This window comes from Hakea prostrata, chromosome 7, assembly GCF_041222555.1.
Source record: "Hakea prostrata isolate BN-2017 chromosome 7, UWA_Hpros_2, whole genome shotgun sequence".
Taxonomy (NCBI): Eukaryota; Viridiplantae; Streptophyta; class Magnoliopsida; order Proteales; family Proteaceae; genus Hakea; species Hakea prostrata.
The window spans coordinates 10,401,119-10,422,339 of record NC_142606.1 but is presented as its reverse complement, the minus strand read 5'-3'; the positions used below and the strand labels follow the sequence as shown (position 1 = coordinate 10,422,339).

The following is a 21,221-nucleotide window of genomic DNA, read 5'->3' as shown; positions in this document are numbered from 1 at the left end:
GAAAACTTATTGTTCAATCACATTCTATCTAGCATGAGTCCAGATCTATCTAGCCTGATCAGAACAGTTACAGGATATATGAATCTCATGTTTCTGGAGGCAGATGCCACAGTGTTCATAATCAGACAAATTTCAGACTGACACATTGAAATATTTCAGTCGCAGCCTGCAATTACGTGGAGGAAACTAATAACTCTGCTGACCTTGGTCGGAATCAACCAAATTCAATTTAAAAAAAAAGGGGGGCTTTACCTTGGCAGTATAAATTTAAAATTATAACCTTGGAAGTTCACTTGAAGAATAAAACTGGTATGCAACGAGAATACACTAGGTGGACTAAAAAAGATCATTGAAGAGTACACATGAACTGGGATACAAGTACCGCAGCAAGCCTTACCTGAGGATGTCTTTTAACATTCATTTCAAAAACCTCCAAAAATCAAACAACCAAAAAAGGAACTTTATCAAATATGAAAGCCATACCTCGTACAGACCCCCCTTTACAGGAACACCCACTCTTTCTGCTTCAACTGCATCCGATTGGTTTGACTGACCATCATCCGCCTTTGGGGACACACCTGATTTTCTAGCAGACCGAAGTTGGTTCACTCTTGGACCTTCACTGCATTCTGCATACTCTTTCCACCAACAAGAAAGCAACTCTTCCTCTCTCTGCAGAACTGAAATAAATGAACCAACTCGAGAAATACCAAGAAACTCCTGAAGAAAATAAATCATAGCGAAGCCTATACTGCACCAAAGAATAAGGAACCCCTTATAACAAACTAAGGATTCTCTCAAATCACAAGCTAATACATTTAATCCATAAAGAAATTCATAAGTAAGAAGTGAAATATGATGGACAACCTGCAAGAAAGAAGCCTCCAATGCAAGTGAATCCCTCATGCCAAATCGAAAATACTCACTCTTCCCCACCACTGGTGTTCGAGGAACCGAGGCTGCTAGCTCTGTATACACAAAATTTAGGAAAGCATCACAGATATATTAATTCGTTCTATTTCAAACTGAATATCTTTCTTCTTCAAGAAATATGTAACCAATAAACTTCATATAAAACACTGGAAATGTATAATAAAAGTAAGCAGTAACGACTAAGTGTTTATCAAGTTTCTTCACATATCTAGATTAACCGAAGTAAAAGGTTAGAACAGGAACTCACCATTCTCGCCAAGGGGTACCTTGCAGAAGTACCACCTCACATCTTCCCCATCAGAAGGGCTCCTAGTCCGTGCAAGATACTTCTCCCGACCTGTGCACTGCTCAATCACATCTTCCAACCGAGCAATGTTCGAGGGCGTGTTCTTCAACAACTCTGGAGATGTTTCTACAACTCCATAGGAAGCAGTTGCATCTGAACCTGATGATGCAACTTCCCCTTCCGCTTCTAGACCATCTGAGTGCGTCCTTGAATGTGAAATTTCGTCTTTCGCCTCAGAATTCGCCATTAAGACGATTCTGAAGCAGTTCAATGGACAGGCTGAGCAAAAAATCCAAAACTAGTCTCAAATTTGATCTTGCACGATCTTCAACTAACTCCTGTAGCACCAATATAAAATTCTATGCGTTGTCAATTAGCGGAGTAGTAATCTCCAGACAAAATATTGAAAGGAACTTCACCGACCTCAACAATTCAATGAGTATGTTATTGAAGAAATCACTTGAGACCACCCTTTTCTCCTTTGACCATTTCAAATCGAATTTAAGGCACAACCTCTTCCCTTTTATGATAGGATTGAGGAATCGAATTTCATTCGGAACTTGCGATTTTCCTGATACAGGGACTCGGGAATGCAGATTTCCAAAAGCGAATTCTGCAGATGATGAACAAGAACAAATAAAAAAATTGGCAATGTTTAGATATATATTTACGGAAAGGCTTGGAGTTGCCCCTTTGAATCCAAGAAAAGACCCGAACAATGTTTTAATTTAGTGGATTTCGAATATTTCAAACTTAACCCGGAAAGAAAACGCAAATGTTTCAGATGAAACGGCGACCAAGAGAGAAGGGGGTTTGAATGTCAGGTAGAACCATCGAGAAACTGCGAACGGCGGTTGCGTGCTTTGGCACGTGCATCTACTCTTTGCACACGTGTAATGTTTGATTGCTTTACTGTTACGGATCCTCGCGGGGTTTCAACCATTGGATCCACCTCAGGGTTCACGGAGAGTGGTGACTCACCTCATGCCCACTCAGCTTAAACTTCCCCCTTCTGTGAAAAACCCTTCATCTTCTACCAAAAAAAAAGAAAAACCCTTCATCTTCAATTGGATGAAAAATCTCGTAGGAAACCTAATCCGAATCCTTGGCTTGACCATCGGTCCATTTCATAAAATCTCACAAAAATGGACTTCTAAGTTCTAACCTTCATTCCGACAAAGCAGGTCTTTCCGATGTGACACTATCTCTACTTCCATTGTATGAAAGTGCTCCGCGACACGTTCTTTTGCCTTTATGGTGTGTTTCTGGAAACTGGATCATCACCCCCGGTGCTCCCTGACGGTTAACCCACCACAGAAATGGTGGGCCCACCCTGAAAAATAAATAAATAAATAAATACACACCCCATCGCTATCCCTGGCCCCCTGTTTTTTGTGATGGTAAGCCGTCAAAGTGCCCTCACGGGTTCGCTGATCCGAATTCGTGTTTCTCCACCCTTGGGCATATTTTCTTTTCTTTTTATTCTTCAGTGCATACATACCCAACTCAAACCAGTCATGCTCCATCAAATTATCATCTCTACTTGGAATTCTTCACTCATCATCCACCAACACTTCCAACAAAATTTAAATAATATGAAAACTACACAAAAAAATTGTTTGATGGAATTACTTAGAGCAATGTTGAAATGTTGGTTTGTGGTGTTTAGTGCCTTCTTTTTTTATCATATCCATGGAGACTGGGTAGAAGATTTTTGGTGAAATGTCCAAGAGGAAAGTTGTTTCTTGGTGTTTAACAAAATGTTTCTAGGAAGATTGTTTCATGATGCTTGGTACATTGTGTTCTTTTCACAAGTAATTATATTTACAACTCTGTGTTTGACATGAAAAGCGGTGTTTATACCATTTGTAGGGTGTTGAATTCAACCATCCCCTACCCTGCAATTTTCTGTTCTCATCAAGCAATAAAGAACTGCTCTAGAGAGAAGACAAACCGTAGGAAATCCATTCCAAGTTTGTGTAGGCCGAGTGACATTTGCAGTCGATTATAAAAACCTACTTCAATGGGAAAATTTGCTGGGAAACATTGCAAAGAGCGTAAAAGTTGACTGCAAATCCGCAATTTTTCTGTTCTCACCATTCTTACAAGGAATCTTACTCTCAACATGCTATCATGCTGGCTGAACTAAGTTAGGCAACCTAAACTGTTAAAACCATGGTTGCAGTAGGACCACAACGTTCAGATTCATCTTTTCCGCTGGTATCTTACTGTCTAATCAACAAAACATTCTCATAAGAACGTCTACAAAAGAATTGGAAGAAACAATGTTACACGAAATTACAGAGTCTACACAGCTGTGGAGAGAATAAAATAAAAGAAAGCTATGTTTACAAATATTTTGTTACACTAGGTAAGTACCAACCACCCAGCACCGAGATGCAACTTCAATCAAGTTCAGAGATGTCTTAACAGAACGTTTATGTTCTAGCCAAAAGCCAGTATATACCTGAAATGAGAAGTTACATTCATCACTACCATATTTCACTATTCGGTACAGAGACAAATAAATAACCCCATTCACAGACAGTCATACCCTCGAATACAAAATACATTCACAGATTATTATTGCGACATCAGGTAATATTGAATCCTGTAAATCCTGCAAAACGTGAAGATGAACGGTTATTTTCCTTTGGGTCACAGTAGCTCTAGCTATGAGCTAAGAATCTCAGAGATGCCATAAAATTTCCATAGTAACAACATGGCAGATTCATTTGATAGAGGACCAGACACCCATCACACTGGTCATGTTCCAGCGTAAACAGTTGATTTTTCCTTTTTCTTTTTCGGTAAATTAAACAGAGTGGATTTACCTTAGTGGAATAAGGTAACAAAATTGTAATTGCCATTTGATTCCATTACAGTGAAGGGGAATACAAAGCTTTTTCCTCTATCCAGCAAGCAATTTAGAGTTAGGAATGGGCTACCCGTGGAAGAGACACAAAAGAATCGGTATTCTGACGTGCTCACAGTATAATCTCCATACTCGATGGATCCTTGCTATCTCCTGCTTGCAAATGGCACCAAACCCACACCTAATGTGGTCGATTATGTCAGAAGAGTAAATCACAGCCAAGAACCTGATATTTGGCCATCTTGCACATCAGATGGTACATAGGCTCAGGAAAACATTAGCCAGGGGTCGCGAGTAGGTCTGTAGGACATGAATAGCAGCAGCAAGTCCAAAATCAAGCGCAAGCCATATCACCATTTTTGGACACTAAAAGACTGGCCTAACAGGACCCAATTCAAACCAATTTTCTGATCCATTTGGACCACGTGTGGAGGGACCCACATGCATAAATCTGGATCATCTAATACAAATTCTAAACCAAATGGATCTCTTTGAAGCCAAAGTGGAGAAGCCTCAGAAGTGAATAAAACCTTTTATGGCGTATAATGAATCACCCTTTTGACTGAAGGACATCCCATGCAAGACATCTTATGCTCAATGTAGCTAGTTTTCTTGGAGATCCATGGTGCTGTTTTTGGCGTCCTGGATACTAACCACACCCAAAGTTCTGGCACTCCTAGAATGGTCATCTAAGATCCTAGAAGAGGAGCTTTTCTGGAAGATGAACTGTCATGCTATTGTCTTTAAGAAGATGCCAATTTCTGAATTTCCAAGTTAAAACTAATGAATTAACACTATGCGCATAATATACACATAGAAAACACAAGAAGCTGTTTTATTAGGCATTTACTCTCAGATAACTTCATGGAGCCAAACAGTAATGATGCAGATCCAGCACCAATTGGCCTATTTTCAATTGAAATCAACCTAGGGTTGATAGATATGGATGTTAGGCCTTTGTTTAATATGCTTGTGTAATCATGGGCCTGGGCCTAAAGTTAAGTAATTGCTTCAATTAATGTATATTCGGCTCAACTTAAGTTATAAGGATAGAATAGTATTTTCTTATGTTTTATTTCATTTTAGGAGTTTACATCCATATTGGCTAGTCAGTTTCCATTTTCCAAGTTTAACTCAGTTTCTAAGTCCAATTTCAGTAGGACTTCTTATGTAAGGCTAAACAAGCCCCCCATCGATTAAATCAGGGAACTAATTAGTTTGAAGATCCAAACATGAGAAGATCTGATTCCGTCAATAAGTTTGAAGAATCAACCCTAGGAAGGTTCTGAGTGAAGTCCAGCTCAGATCCTTGACAATGGCTATAAGAGACATCCTTTGACCACCAGCACACGTCACAGGATGCTCTATTCAAGGTCCTGGCCAGGAACTACTGGAATCCCTCAGGAATCCCCTTCTGCACCCACAACTTTTTCGATTTTCTTGAATGTTCAGACTTTTCTAGAGACCTCGAATTCAAGGTCAGATCTATACCACTAACCATGTCCCGAACTATTGGAACCTCATCCCCCAACCCTAGTGACCTTCCTTCCCTATTTCAGTCCTAAAGGACCATCCAAACCTTGTTGTTGTCACCCCATTTTCCCTCCAAAATAAAGAAACCCAATATCTCCCACTCCACCCATCAAAAGTCATTGACACTCGAAGATGTTATTCTGAACAACAGAATATAAACTCCTATCAAGTTTTATCTCTTCCTGTAAGTTCTCATCCCATCTCGAACTACCCCATATCAACGAAATTATCAACCTCTCCTGGGATGGGCTAAAGCATCCTTCATACCCTCCATACCCTTCTATCCATAACCACAAAGCCCTAACTAAAATCTTTTCCCCTGCAAAAATCATCCCATCACAAGTCACAGCCCATATCACAAAGAACCCCTATATCCCATAACCAAAATTTCAAGAAACCCTTTGTTGGTCCATATGAGTTGATTTTGTTAAAAAAAAAGATCTTGGAAGAAGAGGCCCTTTCTTGGAAGATCACACATGGATCTTCAACTCTATCAAATGACTAAAACCAAAGTCACAATACACAGAATGACAATGTTTCTCCAAATTGACTAAAAATCTTACAGGATGCTATACTTAAAGTGTTGGATGGCATTCTGAGAAACAAGAAATAGGCCCAATATTTAGCACCTGGCGCTAAATCTCAAGCTGAAATCTGAAGGTTTTTGAGTCTATATCAGATACTACTTTGCCTATTTGAGTTCGATTGTAAGTACTACATCTTCATTATAAATATTGAAGGTATTTCATTAGAGCTCCTCAATCGATTGAGGTTCCGCTCCATCTCAATCCTCTTCTTCTTCCTTCCTCTATTTCCTGCAACTTTTTTCCTTCGGCACCTTCATCTCAATCTGTCTTTCTCTACTTTTATACCATAATTTACATGTTTTCAGAACCAGGATGCTTTAGATTATTGCTGATTCAAAACTATTAGGGTCTACAATCATACCTGAAATTTTTTGGTGAGCCATTGCTACATGTTGAAGGGGCTTTAGGTCACAACTACAGGGGCAACAGCACCTGACACCACATCTCTGTGTTTTGTGAAGAATCAATGGAGTAAAAAAAGCTATCCAAGCTTCAGTTTTGATGGAAGGACAGTGCACAGTTGAATGTTGAGGTAACACCACTGTTTCTGCCCTTTTACAAAACCTATTTGGAGACTTGAATCTCCAAGGCAGGAATCAAGTAATTTTCTGCAAACAAGTAGATTATGTGTGTCGATTTGCATCATCCCTTTCAATTTGTGCTCCTACTGCTGCTTGCAAAACCTGAGAATGCATCGACTTTGCCTGCTGTGCACCTTCTCTTTTGTGTGGTTAGTTTCTGCATCTCACCTCTTTCAATCGATGGGTTTGATATTTGATGGTTCTGTTTGGTTCAGTTTAGTGATTAAGTTTGGTTCACTTTGCTTGTAGTTTGGTTATATGCTGATTTTGGTTCAAGCATATTCTAGTTTGCTTCGACATTGGTTTCTGGTTCAGATTAATGATTCAGTTTTATTCAGTTTGATTATATGCTGATTTTGGTTGAAGTATATTCTGGTTTGGTTCGATATTGATTTCTGGTTCAAGTTGTGATCCAATTTCTGGGATATCTTTATTCAATATATGGTTTGCAATTACGGTGTCTCTTGTCTGGACAGAAGAAAGAATAGATCATCATGTTTGAACCTAAGAATCCTATTATGGATATCATGACATCCACATCCCACATATTTCTGAACAAAAACTTGAAGGGGCAACTAATTTTTATCAGTGTCAAAAGATTGTTCAGGTTGTGTTGACAGGTTGTGGACAACAAGAACATCTTACCAAATCCACTGGGAATGATGCAGGGAAGACTATAGATGCCCAAATTTTAGGGAAGATGTTGAACTCTATGGAGAGAAAATATTGTTGACTTAATTACACATATTGACACAATGAAGGATTTATGGGGACTACTTAAATATATTGTATTCTGGCCATAATAATCTTTCTCGTATATATGAGGTTTCACAAGAACTCTATAGGGCTGATAGGAAGGGCAGACTAGTGACTCAATATTTTGCAGACCATAAGAAAATGTATGAAGAGTTAAATTCCATTCTATCCATCTCATCAAATGTCGTTGACATGCAAAATCAGTGGGAACAACTTGCAGTGTCATGGTATTTTGGGAGGACTCGGGAAAGAATTTGAATCAATTAGAGCACAGATTTTAGGAGGAGATAAGATGCCTCATTGTCTGAGACTTTTTCCCATGTACTTCAGGTGTCCAAAGAAAACACACAAGAGTCTAGTTCCTCCACCAATTCTGCATTAGCTTCTTTTACACCAAATCGTGGCTTTGGTGGTGGGTCAGGTACTCATGATCATGGGAATCATGGGAATGGAGGGCCAATTAGAAACCCCAATATTCAGGGATCCACTAAAACTACTGAGAATGTCAAGACTTGTCATCACTATGGAAAACTAGGACATATACTGATATACGGAGATTTTGTTGGAAGCTTCAACATAAGCCATCTTAGGTTGCTAACACTACATCATTAGAGATATCGACCACTGCCAATTCACAATCAGAAGGGAAGACTGAAAATGACTGATGAAGAATATGTCTGCTTCACCCATTTCTAGACACTTTGATCTGCACCTCCCACTTCACTATATGGGCTAAAACAATTCCCACGTGCATGGTTTGACCGGTATACTTCAGTTGTGACAGAGTTTGGTTTATCTAGATGCGAGAGTGATCACTCTGTGTTCTACCGTCAATCTGGTAGAGGGAGAATATTCTTAGTTGTGTATGTGGATGACATAATCATTAATGGAGATGATTTAGCCAGTATTGATGCATAAAAGACCTACCTACTTAAACAATTTCAGACTAAAGATTTAGGAAAACTTAAGTATTTCTTGGGGATAGAAGTGACCCAGTCTAGGAAGGGAATTGTTTTGTCCCAACGAATATATGTGATTGACTTACTATCTGAGCGGGGATGCTTGGCTCGAAGCCTTTGAATACTCCAATGGATCCAAATATATTACTTATGTCTGAAGATGGAGATGCCCTTGAAGATCCAAGAAAGTATCGAAGGTTGGTTGGAAAGTTAAAACTATTTAGTTGTGACTCGACCTAGCATTGCTTTTCCAGTCAGTGTTGTGAATCAATTTTTATCTAGCCCTCGTACCACTCAATAGGATGCAGTTGTGCACATATTGAGATATCTAAAGAAAGCTCTTGCACATGGGCTCCTCTACACAGATCATGGTTATAAGAGAATTAAAGGATTTTCTAATGCAGATCAGGCTGGTGCACCGAGTGATAGAAAGTCTATTACAAGCTATTGTACCTTTGTTGGAGGAAATCTTGTGTCTTGGAAAAGTAAGAAGCAAACACTAGTTGCTCAATCGAGTGTGGAGTCAGAGTACAGGGCCATTTTACTTTTCACTTGTGAACTAATGTGGATCAAACCATTCTTGGGTGAGCTTGGCTTTAGTCATGAGTTTCTTATGTCTCTATGGTGTGACAATCAGGCAGCTATTCACATAGCATCAAATCCTGTCTTTCGTAAGCGTACAAAGCATAAAGAAGTTGATTGCCATTTTGTTCGAGAAAAGCTTCAACACGGACGATCTCCACTCATCATATACGAAGTGGAGACCAGCTGGCTGACTTATTTACAAAATCTTTGGGGGGCAGAAAGAGTGAGGTATATTTGTAACAAGCTGGGAATGTTTGATGTTTATTCTCCAGCTTGAAGGACAGTGTTGGATGGCATTTTAGGAAACAAGAAATAGGTCTCGCACTGAGCTCTGAAGGTTTTTTAGTCTATATTGGACTCTACTTTGCCTGTTTGAGTTCGATTGTAAGTACTACATCTTCATTATAAACATTGAAGGTATTTTGTTGGTGTTCCCCAATCAATTAAGGCTCCCTCAATCTCAATCTTCTTCTCTTCCTTCTCTATTTCCTACAATTCTTTTCCTTCACCTTTTTCATCTCAATATTTATTTACTTGTATACCATAATTTACAATAAGCTATTACAGACTTACAGTATCAATATAAGCAAATATTGATCATCAGAAGGATGAAAGTTTGCGTATAAAAACATTCTACCACACCCTACTAAACTCCGTTGAGGCAAGTGAACTTGTAATACTGGAATCCATGCTACAGCCTTGGTTTTTATGTTATATCTAAACTAGCATTAATATCTCAAAGCACAAAAGCATGGTAGATCTCGCTTTTCCAGCCCCTCGATACGAGACTAGGGTTGATACTTGGATTTTTCCTAACTTGACTGAGATCTCTAGTAAAAACTAATCATCAAAAGGATGAAGCCTGCACATATAGACATTCTGCCACACCCTACTAAACTCTATTGGAGCAAGGGAACTTGTAATACTATAATCTGTGTTATAGCCTTGGTTTTTCATTAATATCTGAGAGCACAAAAGCATGGCAGATCTCACTTTTCCAGCCCCTCAAGACGAGTCCAAGGTCGATATCTGGATTTTCCCCAACTTGACCGAGATCTTCGTTCGACCCAAGATCTCGGTCAACCCACCCTAATATTACCCCCTTTCACTTGAGTCGAAAGAAAATCCTGGTATCGTCTCAACTCTCTCTCACTCCTCTTGCCTCACATCTTGACAGCAACATTGGATTTTGGCCAAGTTTTTTGCCTAAATCTCACTGAATCTTTACCTACAACACTCCTAAGGAACGTCTAGTGTATCTACATCAACAAAACAACATCCATCAAGGCCATTTGAAGGTGTTCTTCAAGCAAGGTGTAATTTTCCCCCAAATTTTATTTTTTCTAAATATTATGTTCTAGATTAGGTGTTTAAGTGTGGATTATGAGTGGGCCTTGTTTGATTTCATCTCACCTTCTGTTATGAAGTTATGATTATGAACTTATGATGCATGTACAACTATATTCTCAAGGGTCGAAAATTATGATTTTATACTGTACTCATATGGATGGAATTCTAAACAATTTAAGTCATTATATCTTATCACTTGGTTTTCATTTATATCAATTAATAGTTCTATATTTTATATTTTATAAAATTGTATGTTCATTCCTGCAACATAGGGTTGTATTCTCACAAATCTAAGTTCACCAGTGTGTTTAAAAGGCCTAAAATAGGCTAAATAGCAAGGTTTAGCCCAACCTGACCCTTAAAACCCCCTAAGATGGGTCCTCGAGTTCACTTAAGTTGAGCCCCTGAGATTTACAATATCTCGACCGAGATTCTTGCCAACTCGACCGAGATCTCAGTTCTTTTGAAGGGCGAGATTGTGCTTAAGAGCGAGATCTCCAACCATGCACAAAAGGATCCAAACAAAATGTTAACATAGCCTCACCAACTACCATACTTTAAGAGTGAGAGCAAATTCCTTAAATCGTATACACAGTCATAACGTATGACAGCTAATATATACCCCCCACACAAAGGACAGCCAAAAATTTGCCAGCTCTCTAGGAAACCACAAGTTATATGAAACAAAAACTTTAGCCCAGAATTTTGTTCCATCGAAAACTAATGCCAATAAACAGCTGCTTCCTATGGAGTTATCAGAGACATTGTTCCAAGTATAAACACCAACTGGGGACTTGCATCACGATTGTCAGTAATCAACAATTATACAACACAAACCTAACAACTTAGATAACAACCTATCCACCATTCATTTTATCCTCAGGTTTGGCTCAGATCTGAATTGGAGGAGCCTGATCCAATAATGGACTGAGTTCGTCAACCCTTGAACAGGGTAACTTTATATGATTATCTCATACAAGGAGTCTGATCAAATATTGGACTGAGTTTTAAATCCTTGATCAAGACTGAAAAGATTTATCATGTTACCTCTACAATTATATAAATATCTGCAATTGAAAAGAGGTAACAAAACATTCTAACAGTTGAATTAAACCAGAAAAATACATTTGACTTCATAATTGAATTATTCAATAGTTTAAGTTTAATCAGTTGGAACTTTGAAGATATAACACAATATTATACTGATGAATGTATTAATGTTGATTGCAAAGGAGAAGCACAGATCATGCTAAACACCTTACCCATGATTACATGACAGAGTTACAGATCTCCCACTCTTCTTTTGACATGTCAACTATTTCAACACAGCCATCCTCATACATAATCTACCATACAGTACAAGCAAACAATTGTGAACACCATCACTTATTAACTTTACAATGATGAAAGGAACTGTGGCCAAAGGAAGCGACATTAACACTTACTGTGTGCTTCTTGGAATTATTATCAAACCGTTTAATGATCCCAAAACACCTGCTGCAATATTTGGAGCATGCACAGAGACACTTTTAGTAAAGATCAAGAGAAAACAACATATTATACAATCAATTTTGGATTGAAAAGTAGCAGCGAAATTAAAACCAATTAGCTCAAGCTTTATATAAGACACAGAGTAAAATACAAATACTTAAAATGGTCAGCATTGGCTGCAATTAGAGATGAGTGAGGTTAGTTAAGCAGACCTAGATACAATTAGGCAGGGTAAATCAAACTATAACCAGGACACTGCAGCAGTAAGGGTGTCAAGTATGACAAGTATTGCCCATAATAGTCCAATATATATCAGATTTAAGAGCACATGCATTGACAATATAAACTGGAAAAAGTCAATCCCGTTTGGTACATTTGTTTTTGCATTGAGACAAGCCACAGAGATTTGGTTCATCCTCCATCGGCAGAAAGCTCGCCGATTTCCATATCCTCGAGATTCCCTAGGAAGGAGGAAAAACAAAGAACAGAATTGGAAGGAGAGGTGGGAGACAGACACATCTAGAGCCTAGTAACGGTGCAAGCCACTTTCCTTCTTCATTTTTATTCCTTTGTGCTTTGTATTCGTAGAGTCTATTGTTCCATAGACCCTTTCCAAAAGCCACCAACACGGAACCATCAACGGTGGTCATTATTTGCCAAGCAGCAAACCAGGAACAATTTGGTCTATGAAAAACTCCAGTCGCGGTTGGAGTACCATCACATATGTGGATCAGCAAGAAGCCGCATACCAACATCCAAGTTGAATAAAATTGATTTGAACTTTTTGAAATTTAACATGCAGCACATGATGGGGATATCAATCTTAGGAACAGTTTCAAGTCTACCAGTGACACCGGGTGAAGAGATCAGCCCAGCAGCACCTATGTGGGTCAACGATGAGTTCAAAGCCCACCAGATTGTCAGAGTCCTATGGTTTGACAACGAGCATTGCCCATAAGCAATTTTATGAAATCTTCAAATATAATTGACCTTTTTTTGAGTCCTTGTGGGCTGGGTATGGTTTTTTATTGGTTTAATTTTGAGTTATTTTGATGTACTTGGGTTTGGATTGATCCATGGGTTATATTTAGCCCATCATTATTTTTAGAGCAAATTGTACTGACACCCCAAAATGGAGGCCTTAAAAGCACTGACACCCCACTTTATGTTTAAAAAGCACAGAGACCCCAAAATTGGATTTTCATTGGACATATTTGTCCAATTTGTCACTGAAAACCTTTTAGACACTGTTTATTATAGGGATATTTTTAAAAATAAACAGTGATTTAACTGTTTTAAATGATAAGTTTGACAAATATATCCAATGAAAATTCAATTTTGGGGTCTCTGTGCTTTTTAAACATAAAGTGGGGTGTCGTGGCTTTAAGGCCTCCATTTTGGGGTGCCAGTGCAATTTGCTTTTTATTTTTTTTTTTGTTCTACTTTGATTTTCAACTTTGCTCCTAAATATTAGATATGGGTAAAAGAGTTATTTAGGGTTTTCTCGGGATAATTTTTTTTTTTTATTTAAAGACATGTATGGGAGAAAAGAAAGACAGATGAATAAATAATATTTTAAGGAATTCCTTGCACAAGCCTTCTCTCTCTGGAAGAACCCCCTCGCCTTCTTCATTATGCCAATTCTTCTCTCTTCGTAACAGTACCTTTCTCCCCTCCCCACCTCCCTCTGTCCGCCACTCCCTTTCCCCCTTTTATTTCTTTCTCTTGAACTCTCAATCAATGTTTATTATTCAATTTGAGTTGCTGATTACAGAGAAAGAAAGCTTATTTATAGCCTCTGAAAATAGAACACACTAGGACTCGACTTAAGAAACCAACTTGGATTCTGACTTGCAATCCAATTCTAATTTAAACTCCTACTTCACTAAGACTCTTACTCATACAAGGATTCTATCATATCTCACTCTAGAAGGATCCAAATTGGAAACTAAGAGTAGATATCAAATACCTACAAGAAGTAGACTGAAACTAGGGGACAAATTTACAACTTAGGAATCCTACCCTAACAAGGACTCTCTGGCAATTAACAAATAATCACTCAAATTCAAAAACAATGTAGATCTAGGGTCCTACTAACATGTTGGACTCAATGACACCCTAAACTGGACTCAAAGAAAATTAACAAGAATGACCAAAATACATGTGGTGAAAGTAAAGGCCGTAGGGTTTGAGGGAGCAACCATAGGTGCTATGATGCCCCTGGAAATGATTTACATCAAAGATGGGGTTAGGGATTTTCACTTTATAATAATTACTTAACATTCAGTGGTACCTTGCAAAGCAGCTCTTCGGCCTGAAAACCTAGATATGCAGCTAACCCTAAAAAAAATTGCCTGATTTAACAAATTGCTAGCCTTCTATTTATGCACATAGATTCTCTAGAGAAGCATGTCTAGAGAGTATCTCTTTGGATGTAGCATAAGGTCCAGTCTCAGTCTGACAAGATTTCAGCTTTTTGACATAGAGCTGGATAAAATATAATGTTTTAACCCTAGAATTGACATACAGCATAAGTATACAATCACCAAAATAAGGCTTTACACTATTTGTCGCCTTCCCTCTATGCCTCTAGTTCCTTGCCCGTTGATCACAATGATGTAACCCAAATTCTAGGGCTTTCAGATGTGAAATTGAATCCCTAAAAGTAGGGTTACTCCAAGATCCTCTCCTTTATGAACTGGCAAGAACTAATATGGGAAGGGTTATCGAAAATTAAAATCATGTATTCAACCAACCTCGATGGAATAGTCGTGGCCTTGTGGGAGGGTAGGGAAATAACAATAATATGGGGGTACGTCAAGGTCTTAACAATCACTAAGAAGGGATGAAAAGGGTAAAATTAGGGTTTTAACAAAACCAAATAAGGGATGGATTTTGTAAGAATTAGGCCTTTAGGTTAACCAAATTCACCTTGGGACGAGAAAGGAAGCCCGTGGTTAGGTCTAGGGAGGGTTTAGGGATGAACGGATCAGGACATGGGGCTGCTACAAGGTTCTTGACTGATTTCGATTGGGTTTCTTGAATTCTAGCAAGAAACTTGGATCTTTCTCTCCTTCCTTGATCTATCTTCCTTCTCTCTTTCTTTTCTTTCTTTCCTTTCTTTTCTTTCTTTATTTCTTCTTTTCTATCTCTCTCTTTCTTTCGTTCTTCTTCTAATGCTGCCACAAGGCCAAGAAAGGGGGGAAAGAAGGTGAAGGAACAGAAGGGGCTAGGGAAGGGTTGCCGTAAGGGTTAGAAGGGGTGGGGGAGGGCTGCGAGTGGGAGAAAATGAGAGGGAGGGCTGTGGGCTTGCTACCACAAGATTCAGAGAAGAGGGAAGAGGTCTGCGATGGGTAGGGAAGGGGATTTGGGGTTGGGAAAGCACCGCGGTGTACTTACTGGTTTTAGGAAGATCTAGATTCTGAATTTGAGTTGAAGAGGGCTGTCACCAAGCTTGAGAAGGATGAAGAACAAAGCTGGAATTGCAGAAAATTCACCAAAACACTCAACCCAGGTTGTTGGCTAAGCTTCCCACAACTCCAAGTCTTCAATTTTATAATTCTTCAACTCCATTCTTTACAAGGAGGGAGGGGCTTTAAATAGCCTTACACTTGGAGGAAAACACTTGGACTTAAACAAGGAAACCAAATTGGACTCAACTAAGGAATCTTTTACACACAAGGATCCCCTATACAGCTCAATAAATAACCACCAAAAACGAATCTTCAAGAAAACAACTTGCAAAATTAATAACTAATTATCCAAAAGGAATCTCATTTTCAAATTGATTCCAAATGGGACTCCATCTATGCCTAAGACTCTCAATAACTGAAATAAAAAATAAAAATAAAACAAAAGTAGACATGCACTCACAAAAATATTAAAAAAATTTACTGTGCAAAAGAAGTGGGGGGAAAGACCAAATTACCCCTTTTAGGGTTTGGTCAGACCAATTGGTGAGCAAATGGGCTTGGTTTTTGGGCCCACTTTGCTGGTTCGAGAAAGGGGGTAGGCCTACTTACATCACAGAACTTCAGAACCAGAGAAGGAGCTGGTGACGGGCTTTAGGAAGTTGAGATGATCAAATGCCACTAAGCCTCAAACTGAGGGGAACAGGAAAAAAGCAGATGGCAAATGGGAGAGAACAAATTGGGGCCTCTTCCTGTGAGGGAAAAGTCAGCTCATTAAACTTGAAACCAATTCAGTAGTAACCACAATGAATTTGTCAGAGATATCTTTGATCAGCAGTCACCAGATTTACCACTACCTCAATGCTAAATAATCGCTTCCATGTCAGGTCCTTCCAGCACTAGAACTCTAACAAATAAAGATCTGACATCATCATCTCATTCAGATATAAGATTTTCCTTGTTAGTTTGTTGAATTTGTTCACTTCTGCAAGCAAGGAACCCCCCTCCCCATGACCAAAAGAAAAAAAAAGGGGGGAAAACCACAAAAAAAAACTGCTTTTATCAGAGTAAGTTGAAAGTTATCAAGTAATTTGAAAACTTGCGACAGACAAAACGATTCCAAGATTCTGATATTGAAAACTTCAGACACTCATCAAGAGCTACATGCAGAACACAGATCATTATCTTAAGTTCTTTACTAAAAAAAATACCCCTGTTTTTACTTGTCCCCATGGTGGAGATTCATCACCAAATTGGACTTCTTTCATTCTGAATAGTCTGGGTTTGGATCATATAAGAGTTTGGCCTTTGATTCTATAAGTTTATTTTGTAATCGCCCAATTTGATGGGCCTAAACTTTGGGTATAAAGTAGGAAAACGGGATTTATTTCATTTATTCAGTTATAATCCTATTCTAAGTCTATTCCGTTTATTGATTCACTTTCTTTGTAATCGCCCAATTTGATGGGCCTAAACTATGGGTATAAAGTAGGAAAACGGGATTTATTTCATTTATTCAGTTATAATCCTATTCTAAGTCTATTCCGTTTATTGATTCACTTTCTTAGTCAGTTAAAGTTACTTAATAGGTTAAGGATTCGATTAGGCCATTCCATTTTAGTATAAGAGTCTATTTTGAAGCAAGTTTCTAATTGTGAATCTTAGTTTGAATTTGATCTATGTCAGATGTGGTTATGAACATAGACATAATTGGTGAATTGAATTTTGAGCTAGTAGCTATAGCTAGCGCACTCTCTCCCTCTCTCTTCTCCATCTTATTACTGGAAACTTCTACAAGATCAAGGTCTTCTTCAAGCATTCCACCGCCTGTTCTTCAAATTAGCCAGTAAGTTGAATCACTCCATCCCTAAGATTCTTCTAATCCTCCGAATTTTCCAAACCCTACTTCCCCTTTTTCTACCTTTTTTTTCCTAAACCGTAGCCATTAAATCTGCTCTTATTTGAATCAGCAGTAAGTTGAGTCACCTCAACCCCAAGATTCTTCTTTTATTCCTCTAAATTCTCCAAATAACTATTTTCCCTTTGTCTATTTTCGTTTTCCCTAAACCCTAGAAGTTAAAACCTATTTCCAGCCAAAACCAACCACTAGAATCAACTGAGAATGCCACAGCCTATACAAATGATTCCCTTCTTTACAGAGTACACATCAAATTACTATCCAAAATACAAAGTTTTAACTCCTCACCCCCTTTCTTGAATTCGTGCTCCTAGAAAAACCCAATATTCAAACTCAGAAACACACCAATCTAACCATCAGAAGTTCCAGAACTTTAGGTATTATCCTGGTATAGCATTACTTCATTAGCTAAGTTCTCTCTAAGCTTCATCTAATTCCAACTATAACCATGTTCTTGCATACCCCAATAAACTACCCCAAAACCCTAACTTTTTGAATTGAAATCCTGGAAGACTGAACCCCAGTTGAAGCTCTTCCATGTAGGGTGCCATCACTCCACCAGTTAAGTAGTAAGAAAACGTATGTCATTTTAGGCAGTGTTCCCTGGCTGGCAGGTCAGAATCATTACCTGCTGCAATCATTGTCTGGGATGTCCAATGCCAGACACAGTTGAAGGCCAAAGAGGTAGGAGACATTCTCAACTATATCCATTTCAAGTCAGTACAATTGAATAGACTACTCATTCATGATTAAAATATACACAGAAAGTTGTATAAATATAGTCACACCAATGATATGATGCTAAGAGCAATTCCCGATAAAAGCAAATTCAAGTGCATCCTAGGCCGACTATGAACAAAGAAAGGACAAAGGCAATCAAATTTCACAACAAAGAAAAAATCAAAATTCAGGGTTCATTCCTCAAAACACAGAAAAATTAAATATAGAGGAGAGTCCTGGGAGAGTTTGAATATCCAACTACCTTTTATCCATAGGCCGTATTACTCGAACGACTTCACCAATACAATTATGGAAACACGTTCCTCGATTAGGGCCACCACGCGAGCTTCCTAAACACAAAAAGATCAATCAAATGGAAGAAGAAATGGAAGAAATCTTTTTTTCTTTCATTTTTGTGGGTGGGTGGGTGGGTGGGGGGGGGGGGGAGGGTTGGGATCACACAGGGCATGTCATTCATTACTGAACCCCCCAAGTTTCAGCATTACTCAAATAGAAGTATCACTCAAACAAATCTTCACTGACCTACATGCAGACCTCCAATTGGGAACCCCTATCCAAGCAACGATTTTGCAAGTTAGTCCAACTTTTGCACCAAGCTTCATAACGATACAATAAAATAGAGAGCTTTAAATACAATAAATCTTGTAGGCACAAATAGAAGGTTCATATATAAACACTGCATTCATCGATTCAGGACACTCATGTCTGAAAGTGGGCTACTAATAGTCGTCTTCGAGTCTAGGCCACCCAAGGTTTGGAGGGTCCTCAACATCACGTCCAAAGCCCCAACACAACTGGATACTGTGCAGGACCGGTACTTATTAACAGCTAAGGAAGAACCAAAAAGAAAAATGAATAAAACAGGTATATGAGACTCTAACAAATAAATCTGGTCACAACCATTTCCTCATGAATTAACCCCATTAAGCTTGTACAAGAAAGTATCCAGGAAACACCATATTTACCCGACATCCTTCTTGATGAAATCAAGTGATGCTAGGAAAACATAAAACAAAGCTTCTAATATAATCAAAGGATTTTGTGTATTTGGAGAACCTTCAACTTTTAACTTTTTAAGACATGTAAAAACTGGTAAAGAGTAACGAGAGAAATATAAGCATTTAGCAATGATGTGACCCCCAAAATCTGGGGTTTAATAATTGCTTGTTGATACAAACCCTAAATCCAGAATTCTTGTTCAGGATCTTAATCAAATGAACCAGCAGTAAATTAGGTTTGCTACCCTGCAATTGAAGGGCTAGGGCTGAAAATAGGGTTCTAGGGTTTTAGAAGGGGTTAGAAAGGATTGGGGTAGGGCTAGAATTAGGGTCTGATGATATTCAGTCCTCAACCTTACTGTAAAATTAATTTCAGAACGGACTTATAAGTTTAGGGTTTTGATTTGAAATTTAGGTTAGATAGGAATTAGGATTTCTAGGCGGACAGCTAGGGTAGGGTTATAGTCAAAGGTCAAGGAGGAGTTGAGGAAGGTAATCCTAAAAGAAATTAGGGTTTGGATGAATGGATTAAAGTTATGAATGAAAGTAGGCTTAGGATTTCTAGGGTTTGAATGAAGAAGATGAAGTTAGGTTTACTAGGGTTTTGGGGGAAGGAAGAGGGTTGAGATGGTTGGATTAGCTTGAAATAATGGATTAGGGTTTTGGGGATGGGGAAGAGAGGCTGCTAATTGGGGCTCCTAACCTAACAGGGGCTACTCTTAACTACATCCAACCAAATTCAAAAACAAAAGCAGATCTGGGATCCTACAGACAGACTGGATCCAACAAAACCTGATTTGAATCAACTAGAACAATGCAGAATTACCAAAATACCCCTGGTCTGCTAGAGGGCCGTAGGGTGTTGGGCTAGCACCCTAGGCCCTATTTTGGCCCTTATTGTGGCCCTGATTATGGTTACATCAAGCAACCCCTATTGACAAAAGCTGAAGTGGAATAGAAGCCTTTAAGGTTTAATATAAGAATATTATGGTGGAATTCTATATCTGGACATCATTGTTACAGGATTAAGCAAACCTAATGAATGAGAAGTGTTGATTGAGAGGTTTCTGAAGTGAATTCCTAGATAAAGCCAGGTTTGTTCATTCTTTTATTTGCTTTTCTGGTGCTGCTTTTATCTAATAGCAGGATCTTGCTGTTGGTTTCTTAATGAACTTCCACTCCCTTCTTTTCTAAGTTCTGGCTTTTGCACAGAGAACAAAGGGCTGCAGTAGTTAATTGAACAGATCAGGTTCTCCCATAATCTAAAATACAAGTTGAACAGAATGATTTATGTAACCTATAAAAAAATACATCTACTTGAACTCTTCTGCTTTTCAACTGATTCTTATTCTTTTCAACCTGATTGTCAGTTATTCTACCTGGTGGAAAAAGGCCCAAAACCTATTATCAGTTGACCAACAACCTTCTTTATGCATGACTGAGATTACTGACATAATTTATCCTTTTCCCGAACTCTATGGTCTCAGCACTTGAGGCGATATTCAAAGACTTCTATCAATGAACAAATAAGGCACAAAAGATAGAGAAAACATGCATCAATAAAGCAGCAAATATTAGGGAAAGACTTGAGTAAATATTTCAGGATAATGCCTCCAAAATAATGAGATAAATAAGAGATGGAAAATTAATTCTAGCACTCACTAAATAAAACCAATGAACAGCCTCCTAGAGAAAACCAAAAAATATATATATGGAAATTACAGTGTCTAAAGGAAGTTTAAGAGGGGAGGCAGGTAAAGCAAAAAATCTAGATGGCATTCTAGTAGGTGTGTGGAAGAGCTTAAAATTAGGAGATAATTTGCTAAAAAAGTTGTTTAGTAAGATTAGGAGCACAGGGAAATGCTAGACGAATGGAGGAGGACCATTGTACTGGTTTATAAAATAAAAAGTGATATTTAAAGTGGTAACTACTATAAAAAAAATTAGCAAACAAGTGATACCACAAAATTATGGGAGATAATAATTGAAACCTGCAAGAGATGAAAACTAATAAAAACTTTAAAGGAAAAACACATACAAGTCAGACTACCGAATCACCAGACATAGTAACTGAAAGTTGAACAAAATGAGTAGAACAAAAACAAGGCATATAGAGTGTCATTTTAGTTACATTAGTATGGATGATGAAGTGGTGAAAACTGATGAAGGAGAGATTTGCAAAGTGATTATTTTAGGTATCTTGGCTCAATCAGAATAC

At 38.3% G+C, this 21,221-nt stretch overlaps 2 protein-coding genes across 15 annotated transcripts in view; both read right to left on the bottom strand.

Moving 5' to 3' along the window:
• Positions 1 to 2,489, bottom strand: part of SGR2 (shoot gravitropism 2 (SGR2)) — a 46,697-nt gene extending 44,208 nt beyond the window's left edge. Inside the window, exons 1-4 of one of the 5 annotated variants that reach the window (XM_089161818.1) lie at positions 1,643 to 2,487; positions 1,181 to 1,557; positions 868 to 968; positions 484 to 672 (exon numbers count right to left, since the gene is read on the bottom strand). In XM_089161818.1, the coding sequence (XP_089017944.1) occupies positions 484 to 672; positions 868 to 968; positions 1,181 to 1,466 (576 nt within the window). In that variant the 5' untranslated portion in view covers positions 1,467 to 1,557; positions 1,643 to 2,487. Of the gene's footprint in view, positions 1 to 483; positions 752 to 867; positions 969 to 1,180 lie in introns of those variants that run through there. The other 4 variants (XM_089161822.1, XM_089161819.1, XM_089161821.1 and 1 more) reach the window with 4 other exon arrangements.
• A 175-nt stretch (positions 2,490 to 2,664) lies between these two features.
• Positions 2,665 to 21,221, bottom strand: part of ASHH3 (histone-lysine N-methyltransferase ASHH3) — a 31,159-nt gene continuing 12,602 nt past the window's right edge. For 3 of the 10 annotated variants that reach the window (XM_089163327.1, XM_089163330.1, XM_089163328.1), the window contains exons 11-15: positions 18,528 to 18,555; positions 18,247 to 18,334; positions 11,891 to 11,942; positions 11,708 to 11,791; positions 3,697 to 3,839 (exon numbers count right to left, since the gene is read on the bottom strand). In XM_089163327.1, coding sequence (XP_089019453.1) covers positions 11,714 to 11,791; positions 11,891 to 11,942; positions 18,247 to 18,334; positions 18,528 to 18,555 — 246 coding nt within the window. In that variant the 3' untranslated portion in view covers positions 3,697 to 3,839; positions 11,708 to 11,713. The other 7 variants (XR_016174622.1, XR_016174619.1, XM_089163329.1 and 4 more) reach the window with 7 other exon arrangements.